Source organism: Filicampus tigris, chromosome 9 (genome assembly GCF_054856515.1).
Source record: "Filicampus tigris isolate MCC_2025a chromosome 9, RoL_Ftig_1.0, whole genome shotgun sequence".
NCBI classification, from domain to species: domain Eukaryota; kingdom Metazoa; phylum Chordata; class Actinopteri; order Syngnathiformes; family Syngnathidae; genus Filicampus; species Filicampus tigris.
In genome coordinates this window covers 12,093,121-12,110,000 of record NC_141225.1, presented here as the reverse complement: position 1 = coordinate 12,110,000, position 16,880 = coordinate 12,093,121, and the positions used below count along the sequence as shown (strand labels likewise).

The 16,880-nt window shown below is 40.0% G+C and overlaps 2 protein-coding genes across 4 annotated transcripts; both read right to left on the bottom strand.

Moving 5' to 3' along the window:
- Window positions 1-238: 238 nt before the first annotated feature.
- Window positions 239-3,208, bottom strand: LOC147141956 (protein shisa-5-like). Of its 2 annotated transcripts, none has more exons than XM_086040998.1 (5): window positions 3,053-3,208; window positions 2,779-2,935; window positions 1,671-1,834; window positions 1,102-1,260; window positions 239-807 (listed from the first exon to the last, which is right to left on the bottom strand). In XM_086040998.1, exons 1-5 carry the CDS (start codon window positions 3,117-3,119, stop codon window positions 716-718), a joined length of 639 nt encoding a protein of 212 aa, XP_085897124.1. In that variant the 5' UTR covers window positions 3,120-3,208; the 3' UTR covers window positions 239-715. The 2 variants fall into 2 exon arrangements, with proteins under 2 accessions (XP_085897124.1, XP_085897126.1); XM_086041000.1 differs by having other exon boundaries at window positions 2,779-2,958; window positions 3,053-3,146.
- Window positions 3,209-4,881: 1,673 nt separating this feature from the next.
- On the bottom strand, window positions 4,882-16,880 carry LOC147141955 (uncharacterized). 2 transcript variants are annotated; one of them, XM_086040864.1, is made up of 6 exons: window positions 16,778-16,880; window positions 14,387-14,517; window positions 12,852-13,005; window positions 10,647-10,783; window positions 9,349-9,606; window positions 4,882-7,084 (listed from the first exon to the last, which is right to left on the bottom strand). In XM_086040864.1, the coding sequence occupies exons 2-6, from the start codon at window positions 14,454-14,456 to the stop codon at window positions 6,816-6,818; spliced, it is 888 nt and encodes a 295-aa protein (XP_085896990.1). In that variant the 5' UTR covers window positions 14,457-14,517; window positions 16,778-16,880; the 3' UTR covers window positions 4,882-6,815. The 2 variants fall into 2 exon arrangements, with proteins under 2 accessions (XP_085896990.1, XP_085896989.1); XM_086040863.1 differs by lacking the exon at window positions 16,778-16,880 and having other exon boundaries at window positions 14,387-15,017.

Sequence of the window (16,880 nt, the reverse complement as noted above, 5' to 3'; positions counted from 1 at the left end):
GCATTTTGGGATATCGAGGAGGGACGAAAAGCAGCACATTAATCATAAAATGTCACCTTGTCAAAATGTGACTGACAGCAAAAGTGGATCAAGTCCAGAAAAACATCTGAGTGCTCCTCTGCTGTTGACTTGATGATTTATACTTTGGGAAATAACAGGAAATATGAGCTAATTATTAAATGACTCTTTCCTGAATTAGCTTGCAGCATCTGTGTCCTCAAAGTGTAACAACAGTGAGTCCTGGTGGTGCATTGAGTGTATTGCAGGCATATACAGACAGCAGGCAGTGAGGAACAAGAAACCTTTGATCTTTTCAAACATGACATTACGACCAGCATTTTGGCTTCCATTAATTGAGGCTTACAAAGTGGGTAGTTGCAGAATCGATATTGACACTTGGGTTTCGTAATTTTCATAGTATGTTTGTAGCTGAATGTTGTCAATTTTAATATGTTCACTCTGTCATAATGAGATATTAATTATAAAAACATCTATTAAATTCCAAATATATTTGGTTAACAGTTCACAACACCTGGGTAATGGAACCCAACTACCGGTAGTCTCTTTGCTTTAGGATGGATGAAGCACTTTTTAAGATAAGCTAATTTAAGACTGCATTTATTCACAATTGCTTTTGGCCATTTTCTGTGTGTGTGTTCAGATGTCCCTGAAAATTCTTCGCAAAGCCAAATGACTCCACACGCTGATGTGTGATTTAGGGGTTGAAACCATACGCAGGGTTGTAGGGAGGTTGTGAATGTTCATCTGGACGTGGCGGTAGAGCACCTGGAGGGTACGCTGGAGGAACTAAAACAAATAGATCACAGCATGTTACATGATGATGAAAATGCAAATCTACAGGTCAAGGAAAGGTCGGATAACTGCATTTTTTATACTACTGTACTAAACTGTGGGTGGATGTGCATAAAATATAATTTCACACATATTAAACATGAAGAACCTCATGATTACATTTATGTAAACAATTACAATTACAAAGATTACAAAAATATCTTTGTGTAATGAGCCAGACTCTGCTTCACAAAGACATTATTATCTGATTAGAATCTCTTTACAAGTCAAAGTAAGAACTGAACTCACCTGCTCCCATGTACGGCTGTGGGCCCACGGGTGCTGTGGGCATGGTGGGGCCTCCGTAATGAGGCGGGACAGGTACAGGCTGGTAGCCCGGATGGGATGGCAGATGCTGAGGCGGGGGGACCGGCTGACTGGGAGCGGCTACAAAGGTGGTTGTCACATCTACATGAAGTGAGATTTTTTTTTAGTTAGTGGGAGTCTGGGAGACAACAAGTGCGTGTTGTCACATGGTCCTATAAAGCAGTGATTCCAAACACTTCTGCATTCTGAGAAAGATTGTCCAATTTCCCCTTTTCCCCAATTTCATTTTGACCAAAATTGTTATTTGCATCTATCTTCGTTAATCTATCTATGCCAACCACTGTAGTGACAGGCAAAATAATGAACATGCTCTTCCACTAGATAGATCATATCACAAAAACCTGGTAAATGAAACGGGGTGTGTAGACTTTTTATATCCACTGTACATATTTTACATTTCTTTAATGGTGTGCCGTGTGAGTTGTCAAATGTCAAATAAGTGCCCTGGTTCAGCAAAGGTTGGGAAACACTGACTAAAGAAAATGTCTCACTTGGGTGTCGCCGCGGGTTTCCTCGTTTCCTGCACCTTTTGTACAGAAAGCAGCATGGAGCCACAAAGCAGGTGATGAGACCCACGCAGAAGATGATGGGAATGACTGCGCCGAGGATGCTGCCCAAAAGTATGACAGACCTGGAGTGCTTCTCGAAGCGAGGCCTGCGAAGATGAATCAGACGTAGTGGTCAACAGAAGCAGTATCACTAAAAAGGTGGTTAAAATTGAACCTCTAACGTCGATATTTTGCTGCAATGAAATGATTTTTATCCTGAAAACCTGTTGTGGGTCAAACAGTCACCACTAATAACTACAGCACTGGGCAAAAGTCTGATTTGATTTGATGGTTTAGCAATGCCATATACGTACTGAATGCTGACATTTTTCACTTGGGATTAATAAATAATAAATCTATTTATGATATCTATCAACTGCATCCATCTATCTATCTATCTAACTCGTTCTCCTGACCTCAAAAGCATAAGTGTCAGCGGGATAGCACTGAATCACAAAAAAGTCTCAAAGGGCTTCACATGCACACAGTTGATAAATATTAATGACATCATCCCGATCATCCCCCTGAAGGGCAAAGAACTAAAAAAAAAAAAAAAACAAAGAAAGAACCTAGGCTGCAGTTCACCCAAAACACAAGCATGAGCATAGAGAACAGATTCATGGATGCCAATTTGAGGCAATATTAAGGCCTTTATTTGTAAGATATTTTTAAAAGGGATTTCTGGACACCCTGCATACACTTGTAAATATAATTTATTATTCATTCATCCATTTTCTATCTCTTATCCTTTTCAGGGTCTCAGGTCACTTTTGACAAGAATCGGGGCACACCCTGGACTAGTCACCAAGCAAAAATTCGCACCTATGAGTAACTTTGAGTATCAATGAACCTTAAATAAATAAATAAAAAACAATGCATTCATTCACAGAGTTGATCCTAGACCTTTGCTCCTCGCCACATGTTGGCGGTTTAAAGAGTCACGGTTTTGTTCAACTTATGACTCATTTGATCTCCCCGAAAATTTCACAAGTGTCCGACTTTAGAGGTTGAAATGTCCAGAGAATAGCTATTTTTGTGCAAATTTTGCTACCTGTCCTCGCAGAGTTCCTGCTGCTTTTGAGTTAACTGCCTTGTCTTTTCAGTACAGCAGTATTTATTGCTGCAGGTTCCACAGCAGTACATGCCACCACACTGGTGAACATTGCGACGGACGCCGCTGTCGTCCCAGTAGCTGGAACAGTCGTCAGCTGGAAGACAAGTCAAGACATATCTGGAGCACAAAATAGCATACTTTTGCTTTCATTTCCATAATGAGACCCATGCTTAAAGGCCTAAAGATATACTAAAAAGATACTGTAACTCACCCCATGCAATTGGTAGAAAGATAGCACAGGACACGAACACTAGAAAGGACAAAACGGCCGACACCATTACTGCGAAGACACACTTAAACTGCTTTTAGTACATACTCTTTGTGTGTGTGTGTGTGTGTGTGTGTGTGTGCGCGTGCGCGTGTCCCACCCAGCAATCGAGTCACCCAACAACATTCCTGCTGAGAACCTGCTCAGTGTAATTAATGAAGGATTGTCACAGTTAAATTGTATCAAAATAAAGTGATTAATGATTAAAAAGTGCAGTTTTATGACTTTCACATCAGATCTCGTAACAGGATAAGCAAGTGGAAGAAGGTCCCAAGCTGAAGGGGACCCTGAGAAATGACATTTGAATGTTGACATTTGAATGACAATTGAAATGTTTACTAGCTTTACTAGCTGGTGGCTAGCACGGGCCCCCAAGAGGGAGAGGATATTGGTCTAGATCAATGATATACACGTGTTTGTGTTTTGGGGGGGCTTCCAGGTTCCTTCTTGCCTGGGGTCCCAGTATGGATCAAAAGCACTGAATAATGGGAACATAATTGATGTCAGTCTGCATATCAAACATACACTCACCACTTACTTCATTAGGGACTGCTTAATGGAATGAGTAATTTATATCTATACTGGTAAATTGTTGCTGTGCAATGGAACGTTTGTTGGTTATTAGCTCTAAATTTTGTAGGGGGGGTTCTTTTGTTTTGATCTGAAAACAATGGATTTCTTTTGGTTTTGGAAGTACACCCACACAGCCAATTTAACAAGAGAAGTAGCACACACCTTGAACTGGACACCTATAAATCACAAAAAGATAACAGAAAAAAAATTGGAGATGCATGCTTCTCAAATGGCCGGTGATAAAGCATTACACTGATAGGTGTTTCTAATGTCTTTAAAGTGGAAGTCAACCCACATTTTTTTTCCAAGAATATGTTCTATGCAGGCCCACTATTTGAAAGAAGGCATTCTGATTAACATTGTGTTTGTGGAATATGAGTTAAGCAGCAAAATCCACCTGTTTTTGGCCATTATATTTATGTCTATATTTTGCTATATAAATAAAATTGTATTGTATCTCAGGGGGTGGCCATTTTGTCACTTCTGTCAATTGAAAATAATATCACAGTTGCTCAGGTCTCAGATAATGACCAGTCATGACTCAGCTTTAGAACACAGGTGAGCTATGATTTGTCATTACCAGAGCAACTGTGATGTCATTTTCAGTCAACAGAAGTGATAAAATGGCAGCCGGGTGGATTTTGCTGCTTAACTCATATTCCACAAAGGCAATATTAATCAGAATGCCTTAATTCAACTAGTGGGCCTGCACAGAATGTATTCTTGAAAAATATGTTTGGTGTTGGCTTCCTCTTTAACATAAGGGATTCTCATTACCATGCAGTGCAAATGACGACCAAAAAAAAATAAACAGTTAAATAAAAACAATTGAGACTTATTATGGCCAGTTGGTCTAGCTGTCTTCCTTCATCAAGTTACAGGAACTTTAAGTTCTTGGAAGTGAAAAGTTCCAATCAGGTATCTTTGGCTTTGCAAAACAGACCCCAGGAGTTCCTCTACCACTAACAATTATGACTTGACCCGGCCCAATAATTTTCCCCACAGCATGATGGGCCACAGTCTGGTGATTATTCTGAATGCATCAATTAAAATATATTAACTTGAAAATGTAAATCAGGGGTTTGGGAACCCTGTGGATATCTGCCAGTCATGAAAGTCAAATACAACCTCAGAGCGACATTGAACATATCTTAATTCACAACACTGACATGAAAGGTAGGGGACGTTCACATGATGCATACAAGGCGAAATTCTATTTATTGAGCCGGCAATGTGGTCACATTTGACAGGACGAAACTTGAGCAATCTGTACGCATGGCACACAAATCACACGCCGTGATGTAACGAGGAACATCTAAAATCTAAATAAAAAGGAGGAAGTTGCAAAGCTCCGTAGTGCTTGCGATACATCGGATTCTGACAAAGGCTCTGCCGGGTTTGCCAAAAGGACACTTGAGCACAAGTACTTTCAAGTAACAGAGGAAATCCACGAGGCAATTCAGTGCAGAACACAGGAAAGGTGTACTTAATCCAGATGGCTAGCAGTATAGCATAGTTTAGAAAATATATATATGTTGAACTGTGAAACGAGGTGTGACAAAAAACACGACTGTGTTGAATCACAAACAAGCTGCCACAGTCTTTGTTTCATTTTTGTCACACCTCACAGCTGAGATGTTTCATGGTGACCGAGTTAAGGTAACTAAATATTCCAAATTCCATCCTCTTAATGTTGTTTCTGACGTTATGCGGATAGGAAGGCACAGCAGTTGCTAGTCAGTGAATCAAGAAAAAAAGATACTTTGGTTACTTTGCTACTAATGCATCGGTACATTTGCATCCAGTTGGAACAATTAAAACATCCTAAGGTTTCACACACAAAATAAAAAAGCTTGTTGAAGACATGAACAAAAATCCAAGTTGTTGGGACCACACACAATGGCCAGCTCGCTCATAAAAAAAAAACAAAAAAACTTTCCCTTTCAGCCATGGAGCTCTTCACTCCGTAACAAAAATTTCCCACCATTGTCAAAAGTGTAAAAACTAAAAATACACTTTCAATGTTTTTTTTTTCCACAATCAACTGACCACTACTTGTCCAAGTGACACTTCTTTTTTGTTAAGCGTGGCAGTTGTCAAAGTGTGAGAGGCACGCCACTTTACTTCAAGGGATGCACCCGCAGAAAAATTAAGAAACAAACTACCTGTTAAGATAAATTTGGCCATGTTAAAGACAAAGCATTTTTTTTTGGTTCCTATAATGCGAGGGGAAAATGATTTAAATACAATGCTAGGCTGTTTTGGTAATGTTAAGGCTGGAATTTATGCAATCGTGTCGACAGCTTGTTTAGCTAATATTCTGTAGATAGTGAGGGAACAAGGATGATGCTGTATCAACCTGCGGAATGAGAGGATGGGGTGTGAAAAGTCAGCCCTCAGATACCTTGTAGTTTGTGCAAAAATGCTTTGACTTGAAATTTCACACATGCCTTGCAGCACATTTTAAAAATGTTACAAAAAGTTGTTTTAAAATGTAATTAAGGTTGTAAATATTCCCCAATATCTGTTTTGCAATCGCAGAGCATTTTTAATGCAATTTTTTTTTTTCATTTTGTTATTATGCCGTAACGGACGCAACACTATAGTTTTATGCCCTGTAAAGTGAGTGTCACGGTCCCACACTTTGAAAACCCCCCCAAGTGCCAAGGCCATCTATGACGACTGCCACAAAAACGTATGATAACAATTACACAAACAAAAGAACGTTAATGCTGGTTACACACTGTAATAGCACTACTGGCGGACGACAGGAAGAGCTAACGATGAGAAGGCAAAATGCGGCTAACACGGCGGTAACAACGTCAGCACGAGAGAACACTACGACAACGTGTCCAATTGTAACACTGAAATAATCAAACATGGCTGAAGATGGTCGAGATAGTTCAAGCTGCAGTAGCTCACTCTAAGGATTTAGGCGCAGGTTCACGAAGATGAAAAACTGAAATCTGAACTTGCTTCCTGAGAACTGCAAGGCAAACATCTCTTCCCAAAAAGGCATGCACGAACCTCTTGTGCAAAAGTGTATATATAGAAATGGTCTGGGTGGATGTAGCATGATAAAAGAGAAAAAATAAAATTCTTTGAAGATCCTGCAGCAAACTCGATGCGACTGTTATCCCATCTTGGGTGGCGGGGAGACAAAATCCGGGTTGTATGCTGGCTGAGCCAGGTAGTCTATTTGGGCTGCTGGAGCGTTGGCCTGAGGCTGCATGGGGGGCTGCATGGGGGGCTGCATGGGGTGCTGCATGGGGGGCTGCATGGGGGGCTGCATGGGGGGCTGCATGGGGGGCTGCATGGGGGGCTGCATGGGGTAGGACGGCTGGCCAGGGGTGAACGCAGCCTGGCTGTAAGGCATCGGGTTGGGAGGGTAACCTGGACCCGCTGCACATAGGGAAAGACAAAAACAGTTTAGTTACAAATTACACCAAGCATTACCTTTTGGGGGGGTATTAATGATGTATTATTTTAAAGTGCAGATCATTTCTGTCAATTTTGCATGGTAAATCCATGCGCACAGACCAATCACATGCATTGCAACTCTTCCAATGTAACTCGGCCAATCAAATTGTTCAGAGCCGCTTTCTGAGTGGAGCAAGCATGTACTGTATACATTATTTGTTATAAATAAAATAAAAACATGTCTGACCAATTAAATGAAATTTGATATTGATCATTTCCCGCGGCATACCTTTACAACTCTCACGGCACACTAATGTGTCCTAGCACACTCGTTTAGAATCATTGCCTTAATGTACCAAAAAGGAACCCAACTGTGACCTTTTAACTAATGTTAGTATGGAACCATGACATCCTTTGTGAAATTATTGTATGCATAAAAAGTGGGTGACAGGCATTTTAATCCGTTTGTGTAAGAAATAGTTTGCTAAATGTAGTTTTCGTATAAAGATATCTTTGTCTTTATGTATATTGACCAGACTAACATTTTTTGTTCTTTTCCCTCCTACTTTATAGCTATGGAGCCCGAAGGCTGCCATTAAGTTTTGGCATTGAAACCCAAAACACTGCCATTAGGGTGACTAAGTGAAACAAAAAAAGAATAAATCTGCAAACCAGTAAATTGAAATTGAAAAGAAAAGACGTAAAAAGACATCACCATGAAGGTGAATTCTGGAAAAACACATCATAATATAAACAATATCCAAACATGAGATTCCCAGTGGAATCTTTTTCAGTGCCAGTAATTATTTCTGTCCATCATTTTTCTACAGTGCCCAAAATTATTTTCAATGCCAAAACTTCATGGCAGCGTTCTGCTCCATAGGATGCCTAACCTTATGACCCCTAGTCTGATCGTAAAACTGCTACAAAAGCGCTTTTATTTTCCAGCAAACGTCATTCATATTCAACAAGTGTTTATCATTGGTTATATTCTTGCAATACTGCAAAATTGTATCCTTCCTATTTGACAGCCCGTTTGTGACAACAAAATATCTGAGACAATCATAACATAACGATGCATCGGATGTCTGAAAACATTTTTGGGAACCGGACTTCTATAAACATCAAGTGAGACCTTGTTTATTTTATCAACAGTTTAAAGCCTGCATCACTCTTAAAACTCAACATCGACAACAGCAGACAAAACTCTTGAATGCCTTTGCGGCCACACGGCCTGCCAAAAATAGAAAATCTACCGACTCCAAGATTGGCCAGCAAATCACGCTTCACCAATGAGACGACTCAATCAACCCACATCCTCTTTTAAAAGCCTTCTTGACTGCCGGTTTGTGATTCAGCAGATCACCATTTTATTTATTTTCTTGATGCAACTTGAATATTATTCGTGCTACTTGCCAGTCTCTTGTTTTTAAATTGTAGTTCTCAAAGTCTTCTTTGTTGTAACTTCAGTCTCACATTTGAGACTTGTAAAACATGTTCAAAATCAGTCAGCATATATTAATCCACTTCCTTGTAGCTTGTTTATGTTTCTGCCTGGTGCGATGGGAAAGATCGGGTCAGATTTTTGCCAGTCACTGTTCATGCATTCTTTGGCTTGGTCAGCTGTTTTTTTTTTATGGCAGCACCACTGATAGGTTGTGATGTCACAGAATGTAGCGCTGAAGCTAGCTAACATTTTTATTCAATTCATAAAAGAATCAAATGCAAATATTTCTTCATCTTCATATCTTCAGTCCTGCATATTAGTTAACTTTTTTGTTTTGTTTTGCATTATCAAAGACCAAAATGTGCATGTAGAGGTGGCGATATTACTGCTGTCCACTTGATGTCATCATCCTCACATTCCACACTACAATATCTGTGACTTCGATTGTGTGAGGCTTTAAAAAGTGTGCTGTGGCCTGGCCTGATGAGTGACGCGGGAGTCCTTTTAATGAGAGTTTAGTGTTGACTGTTGTGAGCTCAGGGCAGCGTCTCACAGTTAACCGGCGAACCGTTAGCCAATTTGTATGTCAAATGCTTGGGCATCAGTTGTGGCCAAAGCAGCTTGCATGAGTTTATTTTGTTACCGCTTATTGAGTAAATAAATTGAAATTGCAACAGTGGCTGTGTCCACCCTTGAAAACTTGTGGGTGCACTCCAACTAATCTGTGCTAGGCCATATCAACACATGTAATCAAATTATTATGGTGTGTGTGTGTGTGTGTGTATAAGTCCCAACTCACTAGCTTCCTGATATGTTGGCGGTGGTCCCGGTGTGTAAGGCTGTCCTGGGGGTGGGATAGCTGGCATGGGCTGCGGCGGGTATCCTTGAGGTGGCATGGGCTGGCCTCCATATCCGGTCTGCACTGGTACAGGCTGGTAGGCTGGATAAGGTGTTCCCTGGTAGGGCTGTGGTTGCCCAGGTGACATTGCTGGTTGCTGAGGGTAACGCTGGGGGGTGTTGGTCACAACGGTGGTGTGAGTGGTGGTTGCGATTACCGCTGTGAGGAATTGACAGAAAGAAAAGAGTCATTTCCAAAAAATTGCAAAAACATGAAGACAAAGCATAATTACCAACACAGAAGAATCCCACTTTTTACATAAACCTGAAAACCTGAGGGTATTTGGGGTTTAAACAAAAAAAAAAAACTTCAAAAAAGAGTAGATGAAAATTCTCTCTTCATAAAAACACAAGGGGAAAATGGGCATGTCAGATTAACCCCCCCCAACTGAAAACCACACACACACCATTCTCCCCCCCCCCCCCCCCCCCAAGGCCGTCATGAACACTTCCCGTAAAAAACGTGGGATGGTCTTTAGTTCCTCTCATGTGGTTGCCGTGGAGACTATGAGTCATACACACATATGCACAGACACACAGACAGTAGGTGGAGCACTGACATTCCTGCAGCACTTTGCTCGGCAACAAACTATGTGCAGCTGACAGGAAGTGTAAGAGTGTGCAACAGGAGTGAGACACAAATGCACACCTTAAATGTCTACATCTACTTGTAAACCTCTACTTTTTCACCCTAATACAAGTAAATGCTTGTGGGAATTTTCACTATGTTGATCCGGGCAAAGCGGAAATTCCCATTTTGGAAACACAATGAATGAGAGTCATGTGGACGGTGGGCTAACAGACCACATATGACTCCCCTGATTGCGCTTCTTAAAAAACTAGAATGGCCAAGTATGACTCTGAGTCACAGGGGAAAAGATTACTTCACTTTGAATGGTTAAACAGTATAACACGATCAGATGCAGGTTTTCACTTGTTCAAAACGACTTCCATCTGACAAAAATGATTTGCAGACATGCAGGACCTTTACTTTCTGCCAAGGAAACCACTAACATAACATGCATGTTCCAGGAACATGTAATGCAAAACGAGACAAAGGAAACGGAAAGGAAGATGCACGTCAAAGGACCGATATGGACATTGTGTTTCAAGAGCATTGCTAGTGAGTGGCTGAGGACAACCTAAAAGAATTTCAACAGCAATGGATGTTTAGCATGGATGGGGAGCGAACGGACTTACGTTGCGGCTTGCGGCACACCTTGTACAGGCAACAGCAGGGACACACGCAGCAGATGATGAGCATCATCACCACAAAGATGACACCGCCGATGACGGAACCCAACATTGGAGTGGTTTCCATGAATGAATGATATTCGCTAAAAAAAGGAACAAATATTATGACGAACAATTAATGATGAATAGAAAGAAAAATGTCACTAGAAAAAGTTTTACAATTTGAAACTTTTGATGACAATACACATTCAAAGTTGAACCGCTTCCAGTGTGAAGTCAGCATAACTCACAAGACTTCAGATTAAGTGAGGCATCTAAATGATTAACTTTTTTTTTTGCCTATCAATACCATCACAGAGCAATACAATCTATTGCAAAAACGGAAAATGTGTCAAAGGCATATACAGTGGAACCTCAAGTAACAAACTTCATTGGTTCAGCGAGTAACTCGAAACCTTCATAAATCGAGGTAAAGTTTCCCATTGAAATGAATGGAAATACGATCAATTTGTTTCAGCCCCAAAACTAAGTTATACTGACCGGTACCTTTTCTTTTTTTTTTTTTCCCCAACCAGCATGTTAAAAATAAATATAATGCAATTCAGAGATAAGTGAAAACACACTCTTATAAAGAAATAAAACACTTGAAAAAACGATTTGTTGCTCGGGGGAGCTACAGCTCCTCCATTGAAAAATCTTCAATCAATTCTGATTCAAATGCTTTTTTCAATTCATTGGCTAATTTTGTCAAACCAATACATAAAAACTTGTCTTTTTCTTGTAAAAAAAAAAATAATAAAACCACAAAGTGGATGTCACGTTGCCATTTAAAAGATTAACTCATTCACTGCCAGACATTTTCAGACTCTCTTTCACCCTAACGTTTGAAACAAAATATCAATAAGTTCCCGGGACTGAATGGCTGGACTGTGAAAAGACATGTAAATTCGTCAACGGCAGTGAATGAGTTTTTTCTTGTTTGGTATGAGCAGAACAACAAAGCTACTGCAGCAAATACCTAACTTGCTTTGCGTGAGGCACAGAGGTTATACGACACAAGATAAAGCACAGCGGCATTCTTCGCTGTTTAGCGCTTTTTTATACTTGTTTAGCAGAGGTTCAACATGCCAACATGGGACCTACTTCCGCATTCATTCAGAACCATTCCCAATCGTTCGTTTTCTTAATTAAAGAGATGCTACATTCCAATAAATAACATACGCACTGTAAATATTTTCTGATGATTTTCAGATTTTATTTAGGCTACCATGTCAATCATTTGTGATTTGATGACAGAGGATATGGAGGCAGAACTTCTGTCTCCATACGCAACTGTTTTTCACATTCCGTCGCACAGGGATACAAGTACTTTTCAGTTTACAGCAATGCGTTATGCACATTGCCAATGATTGGTTACGCAGCGCGAGATCCACCTGCTCGCCCAGGCCAAGACCGTTCGTATACCAAAAACAGAACGTAAATGGAATGAACCTTTCTATGAAAATTTGGTGCGTAATCCGAATTGTTCGTAAAAATGCACGTTTGTAACTCGAGGTTCCACTGTAACTGCAAATAACTACAACATAACGTCATGATGACAGTGGTACACACGTCTCCAGTGTCCTGGCTGCTCGGTACAATGTGGCTCAAGTGAGATATAACACCACTGATAGAAGTTGCAAAGTCAGATGCATGTAGTGTTAATGTGAAGAGATTCTGCTCCAAGGAAAACTCATCTTGTCTCATTATACAGGTTAACGCCTCAAACACTTGTATGTCAACTCAAAATGTTACCTGTTGTTAACAATGGTTTTAAGAAGGCGACAGTGGGAATCTGGAATGCATTATTTCAATTTCCATGATTTTTTTTAGGAGGCAAAGTGTCTGACATGAGATTCCACTGGACTGGCAGCACAATGAAATGGTCATCTTGGGTGACCACAGAACATTTTCCATATGTAGAGTACCCAAAACAATGATTTGTTTATGAAAAATAGGGGACTTCCAGTGCATTGCAGTTACTTTGCACAAGCACACTCCATCCAGGTGGTTACACACAGGAAAGCCCTGGTTCCTGTTACATGTCTGCAAGCAACGCATGACGACGAATGCATAAGGAAACGGCTAAAGGTTTTTCTCTCACACCAAATGTCATACAGTGTCATAAGGTTGAATTCATGGTGGGGGGGTCAAAAATGGAAAATGAATTACCATTCTTCTTGGCTATCCTCCGTAAAGCGCAGAAAAGTATCCTTACAGCACCGTTTGGATTGGCAGTTACCACAGCAGAATCCTTGGTAACATCGCTCGTACGGGTGATACTCGCCGTATGAGTCGGTGTAGGCCAGACAGTGTTTACTGTCCGCTGTAACACATCACAAGCAAAAAAATAAAAATAAAGCAGCAAGTTTCAGTGGCTGAGGAGCCTGTTCATCAATTATTAAGCAATAAAATGTTGTTCAAGCCCAGTCACAGACAGAAAAAATCCTTTAAATGAATACGATTTCTCTATCTTCAATAAAAGCACATTGCGGAGAGCCCAGCATTGATTGGTGCTCATCTCATTATGTGATATGGTAGTAAAAAGGTAAGCCCATGAGCTAGCAAATATTTGATTTAAAAATGTATATATATTTGCAGTGCTTCTGCAGAAATGTCAGAAAGCAGGTCATTTAAATGATTCCTCCGTGATTATAGCAGCAATATATTATCGAATTGTTGAGTGTGGAAAGAGTCGGATGATACTACTGCTTCATAGTAACACTCTGCCAACACAAATGATGAGACAAATGTGAACAGCCAAGTAAAAGAAAGCTAACTTTAAGAGACAACATCAACAGTCCCACTTCAAATACGGGTTTCTCCCTTCAGGTGACTCCCACTCACCAAGCCCGCTTTGTGTAATAAGTGGCAGCCGGTTGACATGAGACAATGAACCCTACAAAACTGCCCAAACAAACTTCCATTTTCAACATCCTATATTTGTCAATTTGGATTTTGTGCGATGACGTTGACCAGAACACATTTACAAATTAGTCTGGACATGAGTAAGACCCTGTGTACTTTTAATGGTTAGATGCATTTTTGCTGATTACTTTTTGTTTCGAAGCTGATCCTGCTTTTCGTGAAAAAAATAGGTTGGGTTCTGCTAATGAATGCCACATAGAAATGCTAACACTGTTAGCTTCTGAACTGCTATCATACTTAGCTTCCAAAATAGCATATGTTCGCAGTACAGCTACACGACACTAAAGATTTAGCTATAAAGTCCAACAAGAGCACTTAGATTGAATGGCAATTGTTTTCAGTTTTAATGAAGCTCTCAGAGGGTTAAAGTAAATTGATAGGAAAATACTGAACAAATGATTGTATATTGTGAGGAGACACGACAGGGGTACTTAATATAATGTCCGGGAGATGCACTGTCTGTTACTTTTTGTTTTCGGAGAAAACGAAATTGTCGAAATAGATGTCGGTCAAATCACTCAATCCAGAGAAAACGACATATCAAGGCCATAAAACACACATCATTTACATTCTGTGAGCGACATCATTTACATTCTGTGAGCGATGTTTCGTTTAGGTGGCTAACGTCTTTAACATATCACTGACTTATTTATTTATTTTCGGGGGTGAGGGGGGGATTGCACGGGGCGCTTCTCGACAATCAGAAATAGCTCTGTGACTTAAACAACAACGGCAACTACTGAGCATTGTCGATTAATTAACTTAATTTCCAAACTTACCGGACACACAGGTTGTCAGGGCGGCACATAGTAGGGCCAAGAGGACGACACCGGGCAGGCCTGACGCCATGGTTGCTCGTTGTAGATGTAGCAGCCAGGATGGAGTCACACGCTCAACAGGAAGCGAACGCCTCAATCCCAAAACAAAGATCGTCTATGAATACACCAACGAGTGTCTCACTCCGCTGTACTTCCGCCTTCACTTCTGGTTGATAGGTGGACATTTCATAGCCAACTACAGGCTACAGCATAAGTGATTCCAAACCTTCATTGAACCTGTTTTACATTGGACTAATCCAACAGCAAGCACCACACTAAACAAAAATGGCTGAAAAACGTTTTGCACTGAAATAATGATGGCCTCTTCTCAATTTCCTCACAAATATAATTTAACTATGTCTATGATGAAGTGATACAAAGGGGATAGATTGATTCACCAATATAGAAGAACAAAGATACTGTAGTCCATCCATTTTTTTTTTCATTTTCATTAGGATCATGGGCATAGGAGCTTTTATAGGATGGCCAGAGGTGTCAGTTGCCACCTTCACCAAAAGCCTTAATTGCCACCCCAGTTGCCAATCCAACTGTTGGCAAAGAATCTGTGAATGCAAAATTTTAAATAATATTATCAGTGCCATAAAAAAAAAAAAGACGTTACATTGCTTTTAAATTGCCAGCTCTAAGGCATTGGTACTGACGATAAAGATGATTATAATAAAAACAAAAATAAGAGGGATGTTTTTAAGTTCTTACCTGTGTGCAGATAAACAAAACAAGATGAAATATACATAAAAATGAAAATGTCAAATTAGCCTCCCGTGGGAAGTTCGCACGGGTAGGACATTTTGGCAGAACAGGCTGTCAAATCAGCCTTCGGTAGGAAGTTTCGCATGGATCGGACATTTTGGCAGAACACCGGGTACCAAATGGGCCACGGCCTGGTGGTTGGTGACCAATACGCAGCACCAGGTAACCTAGGCTGTAATGTGGTCTTGGACTGCTCCCTATTGACCAAAAAGAGTACTTTTAATTTTACAGAACCCACAGAGTGGTTAGCATTGGAAATTAAATAAAGACTCTCAAAACTTTTGACAAAATAAATTAAAGCACACACTCCTGTGACAAGTGTCATTCTTAAAAACATCTGCAGAGAGCAAAAAACTCACTGAGAAGATATGCAAGACTTCTTGGTCAACATTGGGTGGAGTATATCCACAACATATAAATAGAGGAGTTCATTTAGGACACGGATGGGCAACTTAATGATGGTGGGCCGCAATATTTCATTAGTGCCCCTAGGGGGTCACATAGGACAACACACTTCCTAACTAGTTGTCTGACAAAAATTCCATTTTAAATATGGACAAAATACATGCATATATGAAAAATTATGTGCTCTTTATATTCATATTTTTATATTTATGTTTTTCTTTTTCAGAATACATTTCTCAATGCATGTATAAAAGATCCAGTCTTCCAAAAAAAAAAGACTTGAACAATCAAAACATAGCCACATACTGTGACTCCCCGTACATAGCGCTCTCATTCATAAAAATTAACATTCAAAGATAGCACAAAACTGCTGAACAGCAAACCAACATTAAGTGCAAGATCTCATTTCATTTTTTTCCCCACAAAAATCAACTTACTCAAAATGACATCACGTTTTATGTCAATAAATCCAAACTATTGTGCAGAACACTTTTATACTTTCACAGGTTGAAGTGGACAAGAGTAGTAATGTGCATTTGCATTTTGGTGGTGATCGGGCGCCGTTTTAGACAACAGAACTGACAAAGCGAACAATATTACCACGCTTGCCTCCCTCCCGTGATGTAGACCGCTGATACCGAAAACATAACATAAGCCACGCCCCAAAAAGGGGCGGGGCAATTTGTAGTGAATCTAATCACAAAAGAAGACCTTCAGTCACGACAGTATCTTTTTTTGGGGGCGGGGGCACTTTAGTACTGATGTCGTTTTTACATGCAAACCTAGTATATAAGTGCCAATGTTAAGATCACCCAAGTGTCACTTTAATAACCGATTTAGTGCTGTCTTGGCCCCACGATGTCCAAAAGATAACAGCAGGATGAAGGGGACTGTTTCAAAAGCAATTGCAATTGAACCAGGACATTTATTGGTCCATTCATGAATCAAACAACTGTTGCGGTTTTTGCCATATTAGTTCCTTGTCAGGAAAAAAAGCATGTAGAGTACATACAGCGTATATACAGTACATAGATTATATATATATATATATATATATATATATATATATATATATATATATATATATATATATATATATATATATATATAACTTCATCAAACATTTTAGCCGATAATAGATTAACTTTGCAGCAAACACGGATCTTGTATACGTACTGTAATTGGAATTGTCTTCCTGGAAATTCTTGACGGAGGAAAAAAAAGTGTGGATGACACACAGGCACACGTGATGAGATCTCGCGAGACTTGTCAAGCGAGG